At 36.9% G+C, this 23,078-nt stretch overlaps 1 protein-coding gene across 1 annotated transcript in view; it reads left to right on the top strand.

The window, feature by feature from the left end:
* The first annotated feature begins 288 nt into the window (after positions 1-288).
* The window catches only part of LOC143885026 (adenine phosphoribosyltransferase 3-like), a 28,302-nt gene continuing 5,512 nt past the window's right edge, over positions 289-23,078 (top strand). Inside the window, exons 1-5 of the mRNA XM_077388976.1 lie at positions 289-590; positions 1,320-1,430; positions 5,055-5,147; positions 6,113-6,262; positions 12,898-12,956. Of these exons, the coding sequence (XP_077245091.1) occupies positions 509-590; positions 1,320-1,430; positions 5,055-5,147; positions 6,113-6,262; positions 12,898-12,956 (495 nt within the window). The 5' untranslated portion in view covers positions 289-508. The remainder of the gene's footprint in view (positions 591-1,319; positions 1,431-5,054; positions 5,148-6,112; positions 6,263-12,897; positions 12,957-23,078) is intronic.

The raw sequence follows: 23,078 nt of genomic DNA, 5'->3' as shown, positions 1-23,078 counted from the left end.
AAATAGGGGTGCGCCTAAAAAATCATATCCATAGAACGATCCTAACCCTCCGTTCTATATAGGGACTGCACATTGCGGGAACTATTATAGATCCGAGGGTTGGGAACATCTTATGAAATGATTAGTGGGACACCTCCTATTCATGTTGTAGCGATCCAAATAGACGGTTTGGATCATCCTATCATGTGGCCGTACCGTACCTTTTACAAAACACTGCTTCGTACGGCCACGCAGGGCATAAAATCTCATAAAATCTCCATATTCATTATTCTCGCCATTTTATCTTCTTCTTCAGTTCTTCTCCTTCCTCTCTCTCTCTCTCTCTCGTGCAGAGAGCCTTCTTACCAAACTCCGTCCTTTTTTAAGGACCCCTCTTTTTCCTCCTCTCTCTGCCTTTTTGTGCGATCTCCATTTTTAAGATTCTCTGTTGCATAGCAGAGCTTTTCACCACTAAATAGAGGGAGAGTGAGGAGGAGATTTGATTTTCACATTTTATTTTACATATTCAATGTCGGATTGCAAAGACAAAGATCCTCGTATCCATGGCATCGCCTCTTCTATTCGCGTTGTTCCCAATTTCCCCAAACCAGGTTTTCTTTCAATATACTTCTCTCAAATCTCATCTTTTTCCTTTCACCATTGCTCTCTCATCAATCGCATTGTTTTTTTTAATCTTTTTACTACTTGTTTTTTGTAGCTTGAATGATAGAAGCGTATTTTTTTGTTTCGTTCTAGTTTTTCTGATCTATTTTGCCCCGTGAAAAATGTGTCGGTCAGAATTTGAATTATTTAAGTAGATTTTTTCAACCATTGTTCCTCGCAGCTTTCGATTCTTTTCTTGTTTTTCTCAAAATCCCGGACTGAGAAAAAAAAAATCAGATTTTACGAGCTAAAATTTGGATTTTATAAGCTAAAACCTGGATTGTACATTTTATGCATGGTAAAATGATAAAATCTAGGTTTTTCTCAAGGATTTTTCTATTCTTTAAAATCGTTGATTTTTACAAGCTAAAACTTGGATTCTATAAGCTAAAACTTGGATTTTATAAGCTAAAACCTGGATTGTACATTTTTCAGGATTGTAAAATCTAGGTTTTCCTCAAGCATTTTATAATATAAGACTGCAAAATCCTGGTTTTTATAAGCTAAAATTTGGATTTTATAGGCTAAAACCTGGATTGTACATTTTCAGGATTGTAAAATCTAGGTTTTAGCTTATAAAATCCAGATTTTAACTTGTAAACAAACCTGGATTATTAAATCCATGTATTCAAACTGTTGGTTTTACTGATTTGTATTTGAAATGACAATGAATGCAGGGATTATGTTTCAAGACATCACAACTCTTCTGCTCGATCCCAAAGCTTTTAAGAACACAATCGATTTATTCGTTGAAAGATACAGAGGAAAAAACATCTCAGTTGTTGCAGGTAAAAACACTAATTTCTTCATGTATTTTTCATTTGTTTTACTGCAAACTCTTATCAGGGTTTTATTTCTACCCTTTAAAAAAAATAAAGAAATAAACTCTTATCAGATGCTGGGTATTATTTCTTTGTATATTAGTGTAATTGAGGTCTAAAATTCTTCTATTTCTGTGTGCTTATTTTTGATTAAGTTGGTGGGCAGGGTATCATGACTCATGAGGAAGAAACCTAGCCACATTATTTTCTACCATTGGTTGATTCTCCATGTGCTGTGGGCCCCTGACTTCAAGATTTTCTTTCCTTTTTCTTTTAGGCATAGTGATTATTCCTTTTCCATCACTACCATTGTAGAAATTTCTTGTTGTCTTTTTATATTTTTTTTTGAGCCTTTTTGGTGCTACCTTGATATTGAGTGGTGGTCGTGTTTGATTACAAAAGTAATTTTTGTGGCTTTGTTATCGATCATGTTCTGAGATTTGAACCACCTACTTGTGTTCTCTATTTGAACCTACTTTTTTGGTGGTAGTGGGTGGACCTTACCCTGCAAAATTCTGAAGCTGTCTAAAGAACCCATAGTTTATGGCCCATTTTCTCACTCAGCTGTTGGTTTAGACATGGTGGATATGTCTTTTCCTTTGCTTTGTTATTGGATTGATTGATTGGAACAATGACAATTTGTACGAAGGATACTTATTGGGAAATTTGTTGGATAGGGAACCACACAATTGAGTCTCCTATAATGGGTTTTACTGTTCTACCTTTATCAATCATGATTTTGTAATCAATTTAATTTGTTGAGCTCTATGATCTCTCTTTTAATTTTCCGACCCCAGAACTGAACATAATTTCTACGTTTTGACTAAGTTTCAATTGGCATGAGGTAAATCGATCACCGCTTACCTGACAAATATTGTTGGGTAGCAACAGCAGATTTGGAGAACTGTAAAATTACAAGTCAATCAGCCTTTATTTATTTTTTCTTTTCTATTGTGATCAACTTATGGAAGGCCTATGATAGGCTATGATAAGCTTATCAACTTTTGCGTTGTTCATGGGTTCTCAATGTACAATGTGCACCTATGATAAGCTGAAGGGGCATCTGTAAGCCTCTTTCTGATGATGATATAGAATGCTTGCAAATTGCGATGCAATCAAGGTCTCAAATTCACATGACTTTGGCTATTAAATTCGAAAAATACCCTTTAGATTTAAAGTTCAGTAGAGAGTTACTAACACCTAATGTGATTAGGGTGTACATCCAATAATATTAGTGTAGTATGCTCTAGCATTACCCTCACTATTCACCAGTCTTCTCCATTTTGATAGCAAAATTTGACAAAAGTTTTCACCTGTTTTGGAGACTGTTCATGTTGAGTTCAGGGAAGAGACTTCTTGTTGTTAATCAGCTGTTACAGAAAGTCGCATTGGTTCGTTTTGACCAGGAGGCTGTGCATTTTTTTTAATCAACAGCTTTAGATCCTCCTCACTGAGATTGCCTCTATTAGAGTACTGTAAATTGGCAAGAACATTATGGTTAGTTTAAGTATCTGACTTTTTTCTTAAAAAAATCAGAAAGGAATTTTGGATTTATGGCCATACAAGATCCTTCTGTACGATTCCCTTTTAGACAGTAAATCTGATGGTCTATGAGAAGTGAAAGGAGCATTAATACGGATTCCAACTTTTGATTGGATGTCATATGTTCTTCTAATTAATATTTGGATATAGTAATTTGTAATCTTTTATAATCCATTAATCCACACATTATTATTCTTGATTCAATGCACATATTTTTGGTCTATTTTACAGAATACTAATTTTTTTCAATGGTCTACAGAAAGCTAATTTATTATTTATGATTTTTTATATTTAACTTTATTGCTCTTTTCAAGGATTTTCGGTGTTGGAATTTTATCTACTTTATATTAGAAAAAGTGATGCCTTGAGAAAGCGTTTTATTAAAGATAAACTGTGTTGATAAGGTACTGTGGATGGGCCACCACCTCCCGCATGATTCGCTTAGGGCATCTTTAAATATATTTGGATTAACTCCTTAAATAGTTTTTTTTTTGTGGTAGAAAAACTAGAGTTCCAAGCTCAATCATTGATTTATAACAAATTCTAATAACATTATTTCGTTGTTAAAATTAGTTGATAAGCACTTGAGATACAATTGGAAATGAGGTTTACTCTTGGTTTAATTGTGTTTGATGTTTGTGATGCATTGATTTCAGTGCAATATCTTTATTGCAATGATGAGGATCGAGTAGCCTTTTTATAGTTTCACAAGCATCACAAAATTTTAGTGAGAATTTACTTTGAAAATGTAGGTCAAATTCATGCTAAATGTTGAATTTTATTTATGTCAACTATTAAAATCTTTCATTGTAATATTTATTTATAACGGGTGCAACTCGGGTTGGGTTCAACGCGAGAAAAGGTCACGTCAGGCTGGGTTGAGTTTGGGTTGGGTTGACTTTTCCCAACCTGGTTTGGGTTCGGGTTGAGGGTTTGGCAACCCGACTTGAGTGAAACCTGACATTTTTTATAATTTTTTATTTTTTTAAGGTTAAAAACTCGGGTTGGGTCGGGTTCGGGTTGGAAAAATGGGTTCCTTGGGTCGGGTCAGGTTGAACCTCGTCGGGTTGGAATCAGGTCGGGTCGGGTTCTGGTTCGGGTTGGCCTCAACCCGACCCGAGTTGCACTCCTAGTATTTATTGAGTGGTCAGTCTATATATATATATATTTTTTTTTTGAGTGGTCAGTCTATCGTTGGTTTATAAGGTCAGCATGTTTCTCTCTAAACTACGCAAGGATTCAAGAAAACATCCCTTGCCTAGACATATTTGAATATTGTGATACTACGCACAAGTGGTACTGTTGGGGATAATTCTATTATACGCTTTAACAAGGTCAGTCGGCGTCATTATCTATATCAAGCGATACAAGGTCAGGGATCGTCATTGTATCTATAGCAAGTGATTCAAGTTCAGGGATCGTCATTGTATCTATATCAAGTGATAAACTGATATTCTTGCCCATTTTGTTTGTATCAGAATTTAAAATCACAGTATTATCCTTGCTCTAGGCATTTTTTCTAACAAGCAACTTTACTCCTAAGATGGATTGGTCATAATCTAGCACTATCTAGAAGATTTGTTCCTGCAATAAATGCCTTGTAGCCCTCGCAGGCTCTAGGGAGAGCTTCTCAATGCATATAAGACAAGGCCAAGCCTTCATTGTAGTTGTTCCTTTGTTTGGCCTTGACTAATTTTAGGTGCAACTTTGCCTGTCATTTTCTTACTCTATTAAACGGGTCAGGTTTTTAAGTTTCTTATTCCAGTCTAAGAATATTTTGCTCTGTTAGTCCAAGAATTTCTTTTTCCAAATTTGAAGGTGGGCCCTCTGTATAGACATTGATAATAATCATATGCAACTATGGTGTAATTCTTGCTTATTTCTTATGATAATGGGCAACTTAAACTGCCTGTGCTTTTTTGTACTTTAATTTTCTTGGATTTCAACCAATTTATTAATTGTTGTGGTTGGCTGTTTTGTATTTTATATTATAATGCTAAAGATTCCAATAAGTTATATGCAATGACTGATTAATTTGGTTTCTTATAGGAATCGAGGCTAGGGGCTTTATATTTGGCCCTCCAATAGCATTAGCGATTGGTGCAAAGTTTGTTCCATTAAGAAAACCAAGAAAATTGCCAGGTACTATCCATCTCTCTCATGTCTAACATTTTTATCATTATCCATTAAGTTTTTAATATCTTGCTCTTTGATCATCTATCTAGGGTATTATTTTGGAAAGAAAGCTTTCTTGCTATGAAGTAAGGGGAATTGTAAGCTAAATCTGTTTTGTATCATATTGCTCCTTCAACTTCATTAGAAGTTTGGGGAAAGAATGGTCATTCTAGAGAAGATGGATTCTATTCGTTTTATAACAGACTTGGGAGGTTTGACCCAAGTTGGAGAAGAGATAGAATACAGATAGGCATATTGATAAGAGTTACCTTACCACCATTACATAGGAGTTTAATTTTCCATCCTTCTGCCTTTTGAATTCTTTCAATGAATTGGTAAAGTAACTGATTTTAAGTCTACTGTTATTTATTGGAGGCCCTAAGTAGGTAAAAGGAAAATCCTTTAAGCTGAAGCATTTAGAGGAAGATATGATGTTTTCCCTAGAGCTCGTCATATTATTTGAGACTATGAAACAACTTTTGTCTTTATTCACTTTTTGACTGAAAGCTCTTTCATATTGGCCAATGATTTTCATAATTTTGTTGATAGATGATTTAGCGCTGTTACCAACTTACCACTACAAAAAAAAAAGATGATTTAGTGCCGTTAGTGTAAATCATTCTATAGTCCACAAAAAGGGTGTGAGTAATAGCGACATTAGCTCTTCTTGTATGATAATAGTTTACTGTACCAAAGTCAAAAGCTCTTTCGAATACTTCTACTTGTAACTTTTTCAGCTATGATAAATAAATAAGGAGACAAATGGTGGCCCTGTCTCTTCATTAAAAGCAATTTAAGGCTTAAATTAATTTTTAATCTCACTTTGTAGTTCCAACTATTTTTATGTATTAATTCTTGAGTTGGAGGCTGTGAAGTGTTTTCTTACAATTATATTGTCCCGTGCTTTTTTTCTTCTTATATCCAACTTCCAGGTAAAGTTATTTCAGAGAAGTATGTTCTAGAATATGGAACGGATTGCCTTGAAATGCATGTTGGAGCAGTTCAAGATGGTGAGCGTGCTTTGGTAATAGATGATTTGATAGCAACAGGAGGTACACTGTGTGCGGCAATAAAATTACTTGGTAAGTCAATTGCAAAGTTATATCACATTGGAACAATAGGATTGGTTTGTTTGTAGTGATGATATAAGTACAGTAACATTCATCAATGCGATAACAAGTAACTTTGATGCAAAATAATTTTGTTAACAACTGCATTTAATAAATACACAACATAGTACTAAATAACTTGTAATTTTATCTTGGCTACTGTTATTGACTTATTGACACGCCCATGTCTTGATAATGGGATGACTCACTTTGTTTTATACTTGGTGATTTTCTGCTGCGAGCTTTTTGGGAATTGCAATAGCCATTACCAAAATATGGTTGCACTGATATCAGTCCCCTTTATCTCTTTTACAAACTCAACTCAACTCAACTAAGCCTTTGTCCCAAACTAGTTGGGGTCGGGTAATGAATCCTTTATAAAATTTTCATGAAGAAGGTGAAAGAATTTACCCTGCTCAAATTGACTAAGTCTAATCCTGACACTAGTTGGGTTCATCTACATGGATCATTTTCTTCTATTATCTCCTATCTAAGGTCATGTTCTCTGTTATGTTCTTAGCCATCAAGTCTTTCCTCACTGTTTCTACCCAAGTTGTTTTCGGTCTGTCCCTACCTCTTTTTACTCCAACTTGGCACAAGTCACTGCTTCTCACTGGAGCATCCAAAGTCCTACGTTGGATATGCCCAAACCAGCTTAAGCGGTGCTCTCTTATCTTCTCCTCAATTGTGTACATACCGAGAAAGAAAAAAATAAACAATAACCAGCAAAGGGAATCTGTCTATTTTATTAGATGAAATCATCCATGACAAATAGCAAAGTAAAAGAAAAGGGGAAATCCCTAACTGGTTCGTCAAAATCTCCTAACTTCCTGTTTTCAAAAACTGAATAGAAACTCTCATAATCGATCTCTAATAACCCCTCATATATTAGTTAGGGAATTAAAAAAAAAACAAAACCCTTATAATCGATCCCTTATAATCCCTAATTATATTCATTAATGAATTTCAAAAAACACCTACTATAAAACACCAACTTAACTAAGAGAAAACCTCTAATAACTTATATCTGATACAAAATTTTGAATTTTAGGATGGGCAATTACCATTGTGAAACTTATTTAAAATTGAATTTTTTCTCATACTAAGATTTTTTCTTTCTTTCGTGAAACAAGGGTAATTTGAATTCAGTTTTATGCAAATTTGAAGTTACGAGAAGATTACATTGCTGGTTTTATTACGCAAAAGGAGTCCTTATCTCTTTATAATTAAATCAATTAAATTATACCTAAAAAATTGGGGTATTGGTTATCCACAGCCTAAGGATTATGAACAATGCGTTGTTGGCTAAATGGCTCTGTTGATTTGGTGAAGACTTATACCATTTGAGGACCAAGGTCATAGATTAGAAGTATGGAGATGATTTTGGCAAATGGTTCACGTGAGATAACAATAGAACTAATGGGGTTACGGTTTGGAGAGAGATTATGAAGCTTAAGGTCCCTTTTATGAGAGGAGTGTGCTTCGGTGGCTACAAAGGTAACAAAATTTTCTTTTGGTCGGATCCTTGGTGTAATGTGAGATGTCGATGGTGATTTTTCTTATCTTTTTTTGTTGCGTCAAATAAATCGGTTTTCATAAAAGACTCTTTTAACCACATCGTTAGTGGAATTAGCTGGAAGGCGGATTTCTGCAGGAATATTTTCGATGGGGAAATTATAAGAGTTGCTATGTTTTGTGATATGCTGATGGATTAAGACTTCTAAAGGGTTATTCTCGGTCCAATCTTTCTACAAGCTTTTCTTTTTGAAGTCACTGGTCTTGTAAGTTAACAATGTTTTAGGGGATTCTGGCTCCGCCTAGAGTATGCGCTTTTCGGTGGACCACGGTTCTTAATAAGATATTGACGGTAGATCATTTGTGAAACCAGAAGACCATCATCATCAATCATTGTGCTCTATGCCTTCAGCCAGGGGTGCCTGTTGACTATATTTTCTTGCATTGCAGAGTGATCAAGGGCTATTTGGTCGAGTATTTTGAGTTGCTTTGGTAGTTTCTAGGTGTTTCGTAATTCCTTTGTTGATCTTTTTTGTAGCTCGGTGATTTTCCACGTGGTCTAAAGGTGGAAGGATTTTATGGAGCCTGGCCTTGTTAGCCACTATGTGGGCCATTTGGAAAGAAAGAAATAGACATATTCAGAGGTGAACCAGAGAGCCTCACATTATTTTCCACTAGGTGCCGTTGATTGTGGTGAAAGGTAACCAAGGTTTTAAATTTCAACTCTGGTTTCGGTTTTGATCACCACGGAAATGGAAACATTTTGGTTTCGGTTGGAAATATTGGTGGAAGTCATAAAATCACGAAAACATATGAAAATGATAGAATTAAAAGATTAAACTTCAGGAGATGCTAGCATAAGCCCAAATACACACTTACCAATCGTCACACCTAGGATAACTTAACATTCACTGTCGCACGTGCCTGATAATTCATTACATACTAAATTTATAAATAATACATGCAACACATTTCGCATGTAATTAATATAATTTTTTTTTTTGAAAATGGCTGCCAATTTTATTGAAAAAACTATGAGGAGACCGAGATGGTCAACAAGGGAGAACAAAATACCAAACTTAAGCTCTATGTATTACAAAATTACAAGAGATCAAGGGGAAGATATTCACACAGAGGCAACACTTTGAAACTCCATCTCTAGTGAGACGGTCCGCAACCAAATTTGCCGAGCGATGCACATGGTTGAACATAGGGTTGCAACTTGGGTCGGGTAAACGCATCAACCCGACCCGAAAAATCCATGGGTCGGGTTCACAATGGGCGGGTTTTTATCTGGGTCGGATTTAGGTTTTAAAAACCCGAGTGATTCTCGGGTAGGGTCGGGTTTAAAGAGAAAAAGCCCGGCCCGCATTACTTACTCGCCTCTGTTTTCGTTTTTATTATGTTTAAAATATTGAGAGGGAAAGTGGAAATCGAAAACCAGAGTTTCACGAGATTCAAAGACTTTTTCATACATATCCCATATATAATAGAGTATAAATCTCTCTCTCTCTCTCTCTCTCTCTCTCTCTCTCCCTGTATGCTCGAGCTTTTCACTAGCGTGAAGGAAAACAACACTTCGAAGATCAATTAGGTATGAAAATAATGGAACATCCTCTGTTTTGTAGAGTTTCTGCTGAGATTTCCTGTCGGATTTTTATTATTTTGTGAAGCTGGGTTATTTTCATCTAGTTCTTAAGGTTTCTGAGATTTGGAGTTCTAAATCTGGGTGTTGGGGCTTAGAATTAGAGATCCGAAGAGAAAAAATATCGTCTTTTTGTTGGAGTGACCGGCTGGATTGAAACCCTTAAAACTCCTTTCATATTTGTTGTTGGGATTAGCATCACTAAAGAAGTATTGGAGGATTGGCACAGATTTCTTCAAGTAATTTTAGAGAAACACATCAAAGTATTTATTCTTTTCTTTTGTATTTCACAAACCGTCCATTAGATGGGCCACAGCCTAAATAGGTTGTGCCCCAAAAATCATTCCCATAGGTTAATCCTAATCCTCCGATCTAAATGTAGAGGGTTGATCCTAACCCTCTACAGATCAGAGGGTTAGGATCAACCTATGGAAATAATTCTTGGGGCACAACCTATTTAGGCTGTGGCCCATCTAATGGACGGCTTGGATCATCCTATGGTATGGGCCGTACGGTACATTTTAATAAACTGAGGAAGTGACTCCAGTGAGGAGTGCCATTATAGGAAATACAAGCAGTGCTCATAAACTTCACTTTTCGATTTTTACCGAACTAACCGGAAAAACCGAATTAGGGTCGGTTATTTCGGTTCGGTTAAAACCGAATGGACACCCCTAAGTCAAACCACAGGGATGACAAATGGAACCATTACACGATTGCCACTTGGCTGCCCAGTAAGACTATCATTATGCCACTGCATCACAAAACTATGTGGTTTCCTGCATAGGGTCTGGCCGGTAGATAGGCAAGATGTCAATAGCTTAATGTGGAAAGTGACTCAAAATGTGATTAGATGGTTGAACTGGAGAGGTATGATCCTATGGAGATTCATCAGCAACATTGATGAGATTGGATTGCATTGAGGGCCACCAACTTAACTCTCCCTTTGCGTTGATTTATAGACTACGGTCTCAACTCTCAACACCATTGGTGCCCTCTTTTTAAGATTCCAATAAAATAACATGTGACGTAAGGGAACCAAACACACATGGCGTCAAACTATACTTGTTTGTTTTGGACCAATTATTCTCTCCAGTTGTGAATAAATGTTTTTCTCCTTTACGGCGGTGGAAAAATAATTATCAATGCACCATTCAAAAAAAATAAAAAATCAATGCAATTAAGAGAATTTTATTCCCATAGATTTTAGGCATCTTTTCTTTGAGGAGAGATCTTGCTTGTAAACTTGGTGCTTATTTTGAGGGAAGCTTCCCTGTTTGTTAGACACAGGTTTTCTATGCGAGCGGCACCTAAGATAGATGCTTCATATGATCAATTATCATCCCCGTTCAAATTTGTGCATGTTCTCATGTTATCAGCTATTAATTTACAACAATAGTTTTCACTAGAATTTCCATCTGGTCTGCTTTTGGAGTAGTTGAGTGGAAGTGATATTTTTGTTGTTCCATTTTTCCATTATTATTAAGTTTCTGGGAAGGTGGTTTGTATTCTTGCATTTTATGTTGTGTATGGTACATTAGCACATTTCCCCACGGAAATTCTATTGGGCAGCAATATAGGTTTGGGCCACTTGTTTGATGTTTGAAATCATTTATTTTTTGGGCTTTGTGATGCATGGACCACATTGTGAAAATCTCTTCCATGGATGACACAACTTGGGAAACATATTTGATTTGTATTTCATTACATTTTGTTGGGTACTCCCACCAAAGGAATAGCTCCATTGACATTCATTTCTAATAGGCCTCTTTAAAGTTCTTGAGCTTGTCTTCAAATATGTATCCCATATGCTCATGTTTTATCATGACTCGAACCTTGGTTGAAAACCTAATGCTCTGTTTGGTTGCTAAAGTGTGGCCGGGAGATTAGTGGAATAAGAAGTCAAAGGGGAGAAGGGGGGGATAGACAGGCATGGAATATGTATAGAAGAGTAGTGGAAGAGGGATTAGTGTTTGGTTGCACAGCAATCCTCTAGAAGATTAGTGGAAGATGTAGGGGTGTCATTACCAAAAAGAGAGAGAGAGAGAGAGAGTAAGACAAGACCTTTTCTACCTTCTTCCACCCAAATCTAGGGCTGCAACTTGGGTGGGTTCAACCCAAACACGACAGGTTCAACCTGGAAAAAAGTCGGGTTGGGTTGAGTTCGGGTCAGGTTCGGGTTGACGGCTTGGTCAACCTGACATTTTTTAATAATTTTTTATTTTATTTTTTAAGCTTAAAATCTCGGGTTGGGTCGGGTTAAACTTGGGTTGGCAAAAAGGGTTCCTTGGGTCGGGTCGGGTTGAACCTCGTCGGGTTGGAACTCGGGTTGAACAAATGGTTGGTCGGGTTCGGGTTCCGGTTGGCCTCAACCCGACCCGACCCAACCCAACCCAACCCGAGTTGCACCCCTACCCAAATCCCACCAAAATGGTGAAATTTGGTTGGAAGATTATCGTAGGGAACATTTTGATCACATGGGCGCCACATAGGATAAAAGGCAATCATGATGTCTGGGAGTCAAAGGGAGTTTCATTGAAAATTTGGCAACCAAACAGAGCATAAAGGTTTGTTCTAATCTCTTGAATTGGAAGTGAGTGGGAGAAAAAAATCATCAAACATTCTTTTTTTCTTGAAATTTCTGGAGAAGAAATGTGATTGCTAACCACATTTATTTCTGTTGAATTACAATTATATCTTTCGCAATGTTGCTTCTTGACATTTGGAAAGTTGTATGTTGAAATTTATTGCTGTTGATCAAAAGCAATATTTTTCACTGCTTTTATTTTTCAGAGATAATGGGAAAACATTTACTAATGCATTAGAAACAGAATAAAGATAGACGTCAAGACAAGTTGGCCACTGGCCATTACTCCTTTGCAAGGTAAGGTTCATAGGATCTATTGCTAGTTTCGTTATAGGCTGAGGTGAAATGACCGACAAGCTTTACATCACTAAACTTTGCAATGATTAGTGCTTCAGCTTTAATCGTTCGAAGGCTGGCTTGAAAAATTTGATCAATGCATTTGCTATTTAGGATTAGCATAGCATGCATTGTATGATATTCGATGTCATTTATATAGTTATGCAAGTCTTTCTAGTTACATTGGTCAAGAATCCCAATGAACTTTTTCAAATTTTCTGATTCAAGAGGATTTTTCTAGTTTGCTAGATCTTTTTTTTGTTTTAAAATGATTTTGAATTTTGATCAGCTTATTATTGTCATGGCTAGTTGTTGTTAAATTGTTTTCATTTTTGGAACATAAGTATTTTTTTTATCCAAATGTGCTTAAATTTTGATTCTTGGTGGAACTATCAATAGTTCATGCTTCTTTAGGTGCAAGTGTAATTGCACAATTGGAATTTGGTTTGTCATCTCATCATCTTGGATAGTTCATGATTGCTAGGCGTAATTTAGCTTGCTGAATATGTATATTTTCCTTTTTAGAACGTGTTGGAGCTGAGGTGGTTGAATGTGCTTGTGTAATTGAGCTACCTGAACTTAAGGTGCGTACACATTAATTAAAGTGCTTTGACTTTATATATATATATATATGAGGAAAAGGATTGTACACTCGAGCGTACCAAGCTTATGGTACGCTCGAGTGCCCAATCACATGTGGGCCCACTTTGTTAGGATGATCCAAAGCATTCATTTGAAAGGCCCTTACATAGATGGGGTGTGTACCAAAAATCAGCTCCATAGGATCATCCTAACCCATCCATTTGTGGGGGGCAAAATGGACAGACCACAAATCTGCCCATTTTTGCCCTCCACTTTTGGAGGGGTTAGGATGATTCAATGGAGCTGATTTTTGGTACACACCCTATCTATGATAGGGCCTTGCAAATGAATGCTTTGGATCCCCACAAAAAATGTGGGACCCATGTGATTGGGGCACTCGAGCGTACCATAAGCTTGGTACGCTCGAGTGTACAATCCTTTTCCTCTCTCTCTCTCTCTCTATATATATATATATATATTTTTTTTTTATTTTTTATTTTTTATTTTTTAAATTTTTTTTGCTTATTCTTCATTACTAAATAGAAGATTTTTCTAATAGATGTTTGGCCATAATAACTCATGGGATTTGGGCATGTAGTTCTGAAACTTTAGGTTGCAGGTTTTTTGTGCATTGCCTAACTTTATCTATTTGCAATTAAATTGATACCTAATTTTGACTCTCCGACTTTGTGTCTATGCGATATAGTAGTTATGAACTTTTTAGATTTTGTCTTTGTTCCCTATTTTGAATGTTCTATGTATATTTAAGGGTTGTTAGCTATGATTTTTTTTGTCATTATATGCGTCTCTAGATTAGATGATTCTTCAACTCTTATTTAAGGTTATTTGTTCTATATGAAACAAAACAAATGGATGTAAGCTAGGTTAAAATAGTTGGTGTCCATGAAGCAAATGTGGAAGCATGAATGGGTGCATCACTGTTACGAATCTTACTACTTATAAGCATGTTTCATATTACCTTTATCAGTTAGCATATTGGCCGAAGTTAGAAACAGTCTGTATTGCCCGGATCGGCGATACGTATGTGATTCGAGCAGTGGTTTGCATTCACATTCTCGTGGTCCTATGAGTAGGGCGATGCACAATGTTTCAACCGCAGTTTTATATTAATTTTTAGTTTTAATGATTTTGGCTTATATTTCATGTTTTCTCTGTTCATATTCTCACACCTGGATGATGTGTAAATGTGATTCCTTGCAAAAAGTTTTTATTTTCACTATCACCTTCTGCTGCTTCACTCACATGTTCTCCTTGCTTGTCCACGACAGTTTTGTATTCTTTAGTCTCATGGATTGGACTTCGGCATGTATTACAATGATCTAGACACTGTTTGCGTCTCCCTTGGATTTGCTTCCCGACTGATGGACCAAGACCCTCCTTTAACCCTCACTCCTTTCGCTCTTATCAAGACGCCTATGCACCCCAACACCTGTACCATAACCATATTCCTACTCCAAACCCCCCAAGAAGCAAAGCTTGGCAAAGTTGTCGGGTCTAATATGAGCAAGGATGGGTGATAGGGGAACATCCATGCGACATGAAGAATAAAGGAGTTAAGAAGATGGGTCACATTATTAGTGTTAAAAGAGCTTTATTTAGGTTTTAGAGTAATATTTGAGTCTTTTTAAGTCATAGGGGTATTAGAGTATTTTTGTCATCAAATAGCTTAAGTTGGGACTGTTTTAAATAGGAATTTAAGTATTACATGAACTTAAGTGGGACCAAAGTCTTTTAAGTCCTTAGAAAGAGGTAGTTTAGTCCTTAGGGTTATTTATTGATTTAATATAAATGCTTTATGTTAGGTTTGTAAGAAAGCAACACTAAATTCATTTGCTATGGATATTGAGAGCTTCTTGGAGGAAAAGGCTTTAAGTGGGAGTAAGTCTTTTAGTCTTTAGAAAGAGGTAGTTTAGTTCTTAGGGTTTTTATTTATTTTATACAAATACTTTATGCTAGGTTTATAAGAAAACAACACTAAATTCATTTGCTATGGATATTGAGAGCTTCTTGGAGACGAAGGCTTCATCATCTTCTTCTTTAGTGAGATGCCAAAGAAACTCATGGTGTGAAGCCTTCGGATAAGTAATTACCTCTTATTACTTGTTATTTATTGTTTCTACTAATCTTCTTTCATTCCTTTTTTTTAGGTTTTTTCCCCATAAACCACCTTGGGATTCCCAAACTTTCATTAACCTCATCCCAAACATCTCTGCATTATTTTTCACCTAACTTCTACCCAAAACTTCTAAAATATCCATTAATTTTTTTTCTAATCTTAAAAACATCATTCAAACCCATCCATGCCCCGTGCCCTTTTTCGTTTTCTCCCAAAACTAATTCTAAACCCTCCTGTGATCCTTTGACAACTTCCTGGCATCTGTTTGCACCACCCTAAACCCTATAGAAATATTTCCCTAGCCCAATCACCTATTTTAGGACCCAAACCCTTAATTTTCACCCAATCATTTCACTCATATTCCTTACCACAACAGTCTACAATATCCCAACATAAATCTGCAACTTCCCGGCTTGTGTCTGCACACCTCTAAATGCAGTCACGATTGTCTTGCATCAAATTTGGTATGAGAGCGGAGTATTAGCCCTTCCTTTGATCGTCCTACATCAGATTTGGTATCAAAGAGAAGTATTAATCCTAACATTAAAAAAAAGCGAAATATTAGTCCTCCTTAGATTGTCCTGCATCAATGTGCGAGCTCTTTAACTGGCCCTGTTCCTCAAACTCGATGCTTTGGAGGTTTGTCACGTAGATTGCCACTTGGTAAACATTCCCCTTTCTGTGCATGCTTTCACCACTCAGCATACACTTGTGCCTTATGTTGCCACAAATTACCGGCACACTAATTTGGTCATTTAAATAAGGGCAGCACATTGTGGTTGTTTCATCTTTAATAAATTTTATCACTTGTCACTATCTCGCCCAGCCCACATTCATCACAAGGCTATAGGAATACCATGTTTGGTAGTTTCGCCTAAATGATTTTATTTCAACTCCCACCCATGTCTACATCCCCACTAAACCCAAAACCATGAGAAGGTCTCGAAAAAGGCAGTTCCAATTCCAAACCAAAATATATAAAATTTGAAGGTCTCGAGCACTAAATACATTACCAACTTATATTACATACTCAATGCTAAAAGAACGCAAATAGAAACAACTATCCAGTTTTGAAATAAAAATATAAAAACATAGGAAATGATCAAACTAAGAAACTGGTGTGTAGTTTTCTTCCCCTTGTCTACCAAAGTGTTCCCTGTTGAAAAGTTGGATATGCGAGTTTGTTGTAGTACGGGACAACGGGGTCGCCATTTTTAGCAATTAAGGTTGCTAACGTACCGCGTTTGGGGTTTTGCGACCCAAATCACTGGACAATAAGGGGTAATAGAATTGAGAAAATTCAGAGCAGGTTTTTTTGGGGTGGTTCTGATGAAAGTAGAGGTATTCCCTTGGTTAAGTGGTCGGTTTGTAAACCTATTAATGGGGGAGGTCTTGGTATCAGAAAATTAAAAGAGGTAAACCAAGCTCTCCTTGGTAAGTGGCTTTGGAGATTTGGGGAGGAGGAGTCCCAATTGTGGTAAAGGGTGATATCCAGCAAGTACAGGTCAACTATTGGGCATTGGGAGTAGGAAGATCTGTTTAGACATTCAAGTATGACCTTATGGCGAGATGTCTTGAAATTTCAGCACAAATTTCTTCTTGGTGTGAGATTTAGAGTATATTCAAGAGATCGTGTAAGGTTTTGGCTTGATAAAAGGTGTTCCTGTTTGCCTCTGAAGGAGCTTTTCCCTGAGTTGTTTTCTTTGGCAGTGCTGAAAGAAGCGCTGGTTACTGGCTATTTTGAACATAGAGATAACGCGGTTATTTGGATGGCTATCTTTAGGCGTAATTTCTTTGATAGGGAACTTGGGGCAGTTGGCCGTTTCATGGAATTGCTCGAGGGGTGCTATATAAAGAGAAGTGGCTTGGATAAAAGGGTTTGGATCTGGAACTCGGGTGAAGTTTTATGTGAAGTCATTCTACTCCAATCTTGTATCTTGCACAGCGCCTTCCAAAGTTGCCAAAGTTTGGGCCATCCAAGCTCCTCCGAGGGTGTGCATTCTCGGTTGGGCTGGAGTCATAGAAAGAATTCAGATGATCTATTTCTTGAGAGCTAGAAAGATGTTGATTATTGACCACTGGGGAACCAGTGGGCCACTTGTTTTTACATTGTAAGATGGCTAGAGAAGTTCGGAGTCGCATTCTAGCAAGGTTTGATATATCGTGTGTCTTTCTTGCTTTACTCTTGGAAGTGTTGGAGAGTTGGTTTGTAGTCCCTTGGAAGAAAGTTGGGAAGATCTTATGGAATGTATCCCGCTTTGCCGCCATATGGATTTTTTGGAAAGAGCATAATGCTCGGGTATTCAAAGGTTACTCCAAGGGGGCGCAATTTTTACTTACAATAAGGTCATTTCTTCCGTCATATCTTGGGCAAGAACTTTTCCCTTGCTTTAGATTTGTCTCAGCCTATGATCTTTGGTTTGGTTGGAAGGAGATTTGTCGTGACTCTGAATGGGAATCTACAATAGTTCAAGATTGAGTTCCTCCGCCGGCTGGATTTCTTAAGCTAAACTTTGATGGTTTCGGTTAGGGAAATTCGGGTCCTTCTAGTATTGGGGGTGTTCTCAGAGATGATCAGGGTTCGGTTGTGTGGGCTTTCTCAGGCCCTATAGGTTTGGCAGATGCGAGTGAAGCTGAAGTGTGAGTAGTCCATCATGGTATTAAATTGCTTGAGAATATTGACCTTCAGAAAGTGGTGATAGAAGGAGACTCGCTCAATGTGATTAGATGGCTGAAGGAATCTCATTCGCATCCTTGGCGTTTTGCATCTTTTTTTGACGAGATCCAAGATAGAGTTGCCGGAACTAATGTATCGTTTTGCCATGTACGTAGGTCGGCTAATTTAGTTGTTGACTCCCTAGCTAGAGTTGGAGTGTTAAGGGCGGTGGTGGAGTTTGATTTTCTTCCCCCTTGAGTCTTGTCTCCTTTGGGTTCTTATATATCCAACCCCTACTGGAGTTGTTCTTTTCTTATTGTTCTTGTTCCCTTATTGAGACCTCCTCGGTCCTTTTAATGAAATTTATTCTTACCGTTCATAAAAAAAGTTTGAGCTTTTGTTTGGTAGCTGTTGTAGTTATTTTTTATGGAATCTAATTAGCATAGTACTTTATTAGTTGGTTAGTTTAGATTTAAAGGAGAGGGCAAGGACGTGTGGTGTTGTTGTTTTAAGTTAGGATTTTAATTGTACTGGAGATATACTTCTAATGAGAGTTGGTTTTAGTTTGTTTACAAAAGACAAGTGCAAAAGTGAAGTGGTGTAATGTTTTGAAATTATATTCAAGAGAAAAGGTTTATGTCCTTAATTTGTTTTCCTTCTTGAGTTATTCTCCTCTTGCTTTGATTTCTTCTTTAACAAGTGGTATCAGAGCTGCCGGTCTGGGACTAGTGAAAGATCGTCGAAGGAAGTAAGATCAAGCCAGACGAACGAGATCTCCTACGTTTATATATTTAGGATTGGTGTATTCGATCGTCGATTGAAGAAAGCAAGATCAAGCCATAGGGACGAGATAACTCAGAGATCAAACATAGAAGTTGAAGATCTGAGATCTGACTTTAAGCTTGCTATTCATTAGTAAATTTGTATTACTGAAAATGGTAAATACGTATTTACCAAAAATAGTTATCCAATTAAGGAGTTGGATCTCGTCCATTGGATCAACGAGATTGAGAAGTTGAATGGCACTAATTATTAGTGTTGAAAGTCTTCCATAGAATTGTATCTTTAGGGGCAAGATCTATGGGAGATAGTGATTAGTGCAGAAACGATTGCTCCGTACGGAGCTGCAGAGACGGGAAATGGAAGATCAATGCCGATAAAGCAACATTCATATTTGATGCAGAGGAAAACAACCAAGATCGTTTGGCATGGAAGAAGTTCCTTTTTTTTATAAGTGACATTATATTCCCAGATAAGAAGAATTACATCCAAGGGGACAAGATATCCCCATGTCTAACAGTTTTAAAAGCCGAAAATATTACATCCAGATGGGCAATACTAATATGCTTGCAAAGTTAAATATTAAAGATCGCCATCCCATCACCCACAGTGGGAGTCTTGGTAGATATAACTATCGATTCCAAAAGCGCACGCCGTCTTTGGCCAGTCGATCCGCCATCTCATTGGTCGATCTTCTCTTATGTTCTATTCTAGGACCTATGGAACGTACCATATCCTGAATTTCCCAATAGAGTTTTCTAGCTTCCAAGGGCCTTTGGAGTTATTGGTAGCCCAAGCAATATTATTCCAAGGGCCTATGTCATGGAAAATGTTTATTATTCTTCAAATTCTATTTTAATCATTTTTTTTGTAGCCTACATTTTAAGCAGCAAATCTAGTTCGTTTGGCTTGATTTTGGTATCATTAGAAAGATTTTTGATTACCTATCTAACGAACCCCCCAAGATTACACGTTTTGGACATGATTTGAGAGAGTTATGGCTGATTTACGATCATGATACTAGTCTATTAAGGGAACAGTATTTTAGGGTTATTTTAGTCTTGTTTTTAAGTTTTATTTAAGTTATTTTAGATGAACGGTTCCTTTTCTTATAATAGTTATTATGAAGGCATTCTAAGGGACTTTTTTTATTTATTATTGAATGAAAAAACATTGTAAGGCTTTTGAGTTCTTTGAAAACTTTTGAGTATTTTTCAGTTTCGCTATGAGAAACTCGACTTTGACAATGAATTCTCCTGATGAGAAACATGACTTCTACGAAAAATTGCCTATGTTTGGACAATCCAAGTCTCACCTAGAGTTGGTGTTTTTGGATGGGCAATTTATCTTGAGAGGATTCAGATTGTGGATTTCTTGAGAAGAAGGAAAATGATACATTGAGGCAGGTGAAACGACAAATCATATTCTTCTTCATGGTAAATTGGCGAGGGCAGTTTGGGGTAAGGTACTCAATAGATTTGGTATCCATCGGGTTTTCCTCGAATCAATCATGGAACTTCTCCATAGTTGGTCTAAGATCCCTTGGAAGAAAAAAACGAAAATTTTGTGGTACGTTTCCTTTTTAGCCACTATTTGGATATTATGGAAGGAAAGACATGCGAGGCTATTCAAGGGCCAAGTGAGGGGACTCGCTTTCCTTTTCATTAGAGTGATAGGACTTACAATCTCCAGAGTAAAAGCTCTCCCATACTTAGCATCTATTTCAACGTATGATCTTTGGGAAGGTTAAAATGAAGTATGCATGAGCGTGGAAAATAAGCAAGTTGTTTCTCAAATTTGGGAATCTCCGCCTCTAGGCTTTCTTAAGCTAAACTTTTATGGATCTAGCTTGGGTAATCCAGGCCCGGCCAGTATCGGAGGGGTGTTGAGAAATGACCAATGGGGATTGTTTGGGCCTTTGTGGGTCCCATTGGGATAGAGGAAACCGAGGTTCGGGCGGTCCATCAGGGCATCAAACTATTGGCCTCTAATGGGATGGACCAGGTAGTGATCGAAGGGGACTCTTTGAACGCCATCAAGTGGCTTAAGGGGTCCCAAAGGAATCTTTAGAAATTTGATAGATACTTTGATGAGATTTCAGATTGTATTGGATCTTTTGATCTATCCTCCAAGCATGTCTGTCGATCGGCAAACGAGGTGGCCAATAGGTTGCCTAAATTGGGGGTCTCTAAAGATTCCTTGGCACTTTTTGAATCTCTTCCGTCGTGATTTTTTTTGGTACCTCATGTATTTTTTATCTTTTGGTTCTCTTGTATCTTGTATCTTGATCATCTCGGTCTTTTTAAAAATAAAATAAAATTGGGGATCATTCGAAAAAAAAAAAACTCGACTCAGACAGGAACAAAGTAAATCTCATCCCCTTTGATTGTGATCGAAGTATTTTATTCCCTACGACTGTGATCGAAGGGTCCACTTTTCTTCTTTTTATCTATTTTTGCCTCCGCTGCTGGACGAAGAACCTCCGAGTTTTCATAGTGCATCAGTTGGTATCAAAGCAAATTCTTTCTTTGGGTTGAAGTTTGGTAGCAACGTTTGTGTGGATTTGTGATGACTAAAAGTGTATCTTCGATCACTTTAAAGGAGAGTTGTATGCCAAGATTAGGAGGTAACACCAGACATAAAATTGTTGTATTATTACTTGGAGCAAGAAATTGTAACGACCCGGATTTTTTACAGCATAGATCGCTACGGGCAACAAAACATATTTATTCCTGTAATTACACAGCGGAAGGTTAAAGTACATCATGAATTTACAAAAATCCTAAGTATGACATTCAAAACCTTTTTACATCTGAGGAGATTGACTAGGTTCATCATTTTCGTATTTCCTCAAGTTGCTTTCACACTTCTCATAATTAAGATTCCTCATTGACAAATACTCACGCATCCAAATTTTCAAATCCTGGTGGGAAAAAGTGGGTTAGGAGAGCAGGTATATAGAAGCTTCGACAAGTAGCTGAAATCAATAATAAGAGACGGTTCTATAAAAAAATGCAGTATTTTAAATAGAACATAATGTGAATTTAAAACTAATACTAATAGGATTTTTTTATAGAAATAATTTAACCAGATAGTAAAACAAACCATTTAAAGCCCAATAGTTTCCAACTGTTTCTATTTTTTAAGTTTCCTGTAATGATCCGCCTCATCCTCGTATTGTCCGCTTTGGACTTGGCTCGCTTCCGCTTTTGGGTAAGTCGACGGCTCAGAGGTACAAACACGTCACACGAGAGAGACTATCGCACAATTACCTCTTTCATTTCTTATTTCTCATTTTCGTTCAAACTTTTCGTGCATATGAAATCCAACATTCATTTCATTTTCGAGAATGAAACACATTTCATCATTTTGAAACAAATATGATTTGATATTTTCCAAATGTAAACAATGAATATTTGAAGTAAAACATAAGAAATATCTAAAAACGGATAAGAAATATCTGAATAAAATAATATATAATCATATCTCTATCACTTTCATTGAGAAAAGATACTAGTCGAGTCTAGCTATCACCTGCCTTATTAAACCTGTGAAGTGGGAATTTGAAGATTCTTGACCTTGAAGATGACAACGATCAAGGAGAAGTGATTCTCCTAACATTTTCCTTCTTCTCCCTATCCTCTCCCCTTTTCTCTCTCTTTCTTCCTTTTCTCTTTCTGGCTGCTCCATTTATTGGAAAAAATGAGAGGAATAGTAACATGTGAATAGTTTTTATGCATAGTAATTGTTATTTTTACCGGGTATTACTGAGATCATAAATTGGGAATCACCACCAATATATGATGAATATTCAGATGATGGATTGTTAATCGTTGGTAAAAGTTCAGATAAGGAGTCATTAGCTTTTGATGTTGACAAAGTGATTACGAATCACTTGAAGAGGGGTATTTGATGTGTTATGTGATAGCAAGAACGAAGAAGCAAAAGAATTTGGATCTAACAATATTTTAGACGAATCATTAGACGTTGAAAAGACATTGAATGAAAAATATTACATCAATTTCTTTATTAATTTATATTGATCCTTTTTTATTAGATCATACATTGAAGCATACAGCTGATATTTATGAATTCAAGCCGGCTCAAGATCATGACATTATCGCTTCGTCATGGAGATTATGATGTAGAGTATGATCCTCAAAGTAAATCGCATCCCCTTCGACAGCGATCAATGTATTTTATTCCGTACGACGGTGATCGAAGGGCCCCTTTTTTCTTCTTTTTATCTATTTTGCCTCCGTTGCTGGGCAACGATGAACCGCTGATTTTCGGACTGTATCAGTGTTGAAGGTGACCATTCAGTAGGATTTGCTCGATCATATTCGGGAGGCCAAGAGTCCAAAAGAAGCATGGGATGTGCTTTTCACTTTGTTTTAAAAAAAACTAACGATGCAAGATTACATATACTAAAAAACGAGATAGGCTCCATATCTCAAGAAAACATGATGGTTGCTTAGTATTTTCATGAAGGTTGTGAAATATCACAACTCAACCAAGAGTCTAGCGTTACTAAGACAGATGCGGATGATA

Source organism: Tasmannia lanceolata, unplaced genomic scaffold (assembly GCF_043159265.1).
Source record: "Tasmannia lanceolata isolate RefF3 unplaced genomic scaffold, GAP_Taslan_0.1 ptg000008l, whole genome shotgun sequence".
Taxonomy (NCBI): Eukaryota; Viridiplantae; Streptophyta; class Magnoliopsida; order Canellales; family Winteraceae; genus Tasmannia; species Tasmannia lanceolata.
Note: the sequence above shows the minus strand (reverse complement) of the source record. Positions and strands in the feature narration are given on the sequence as shown.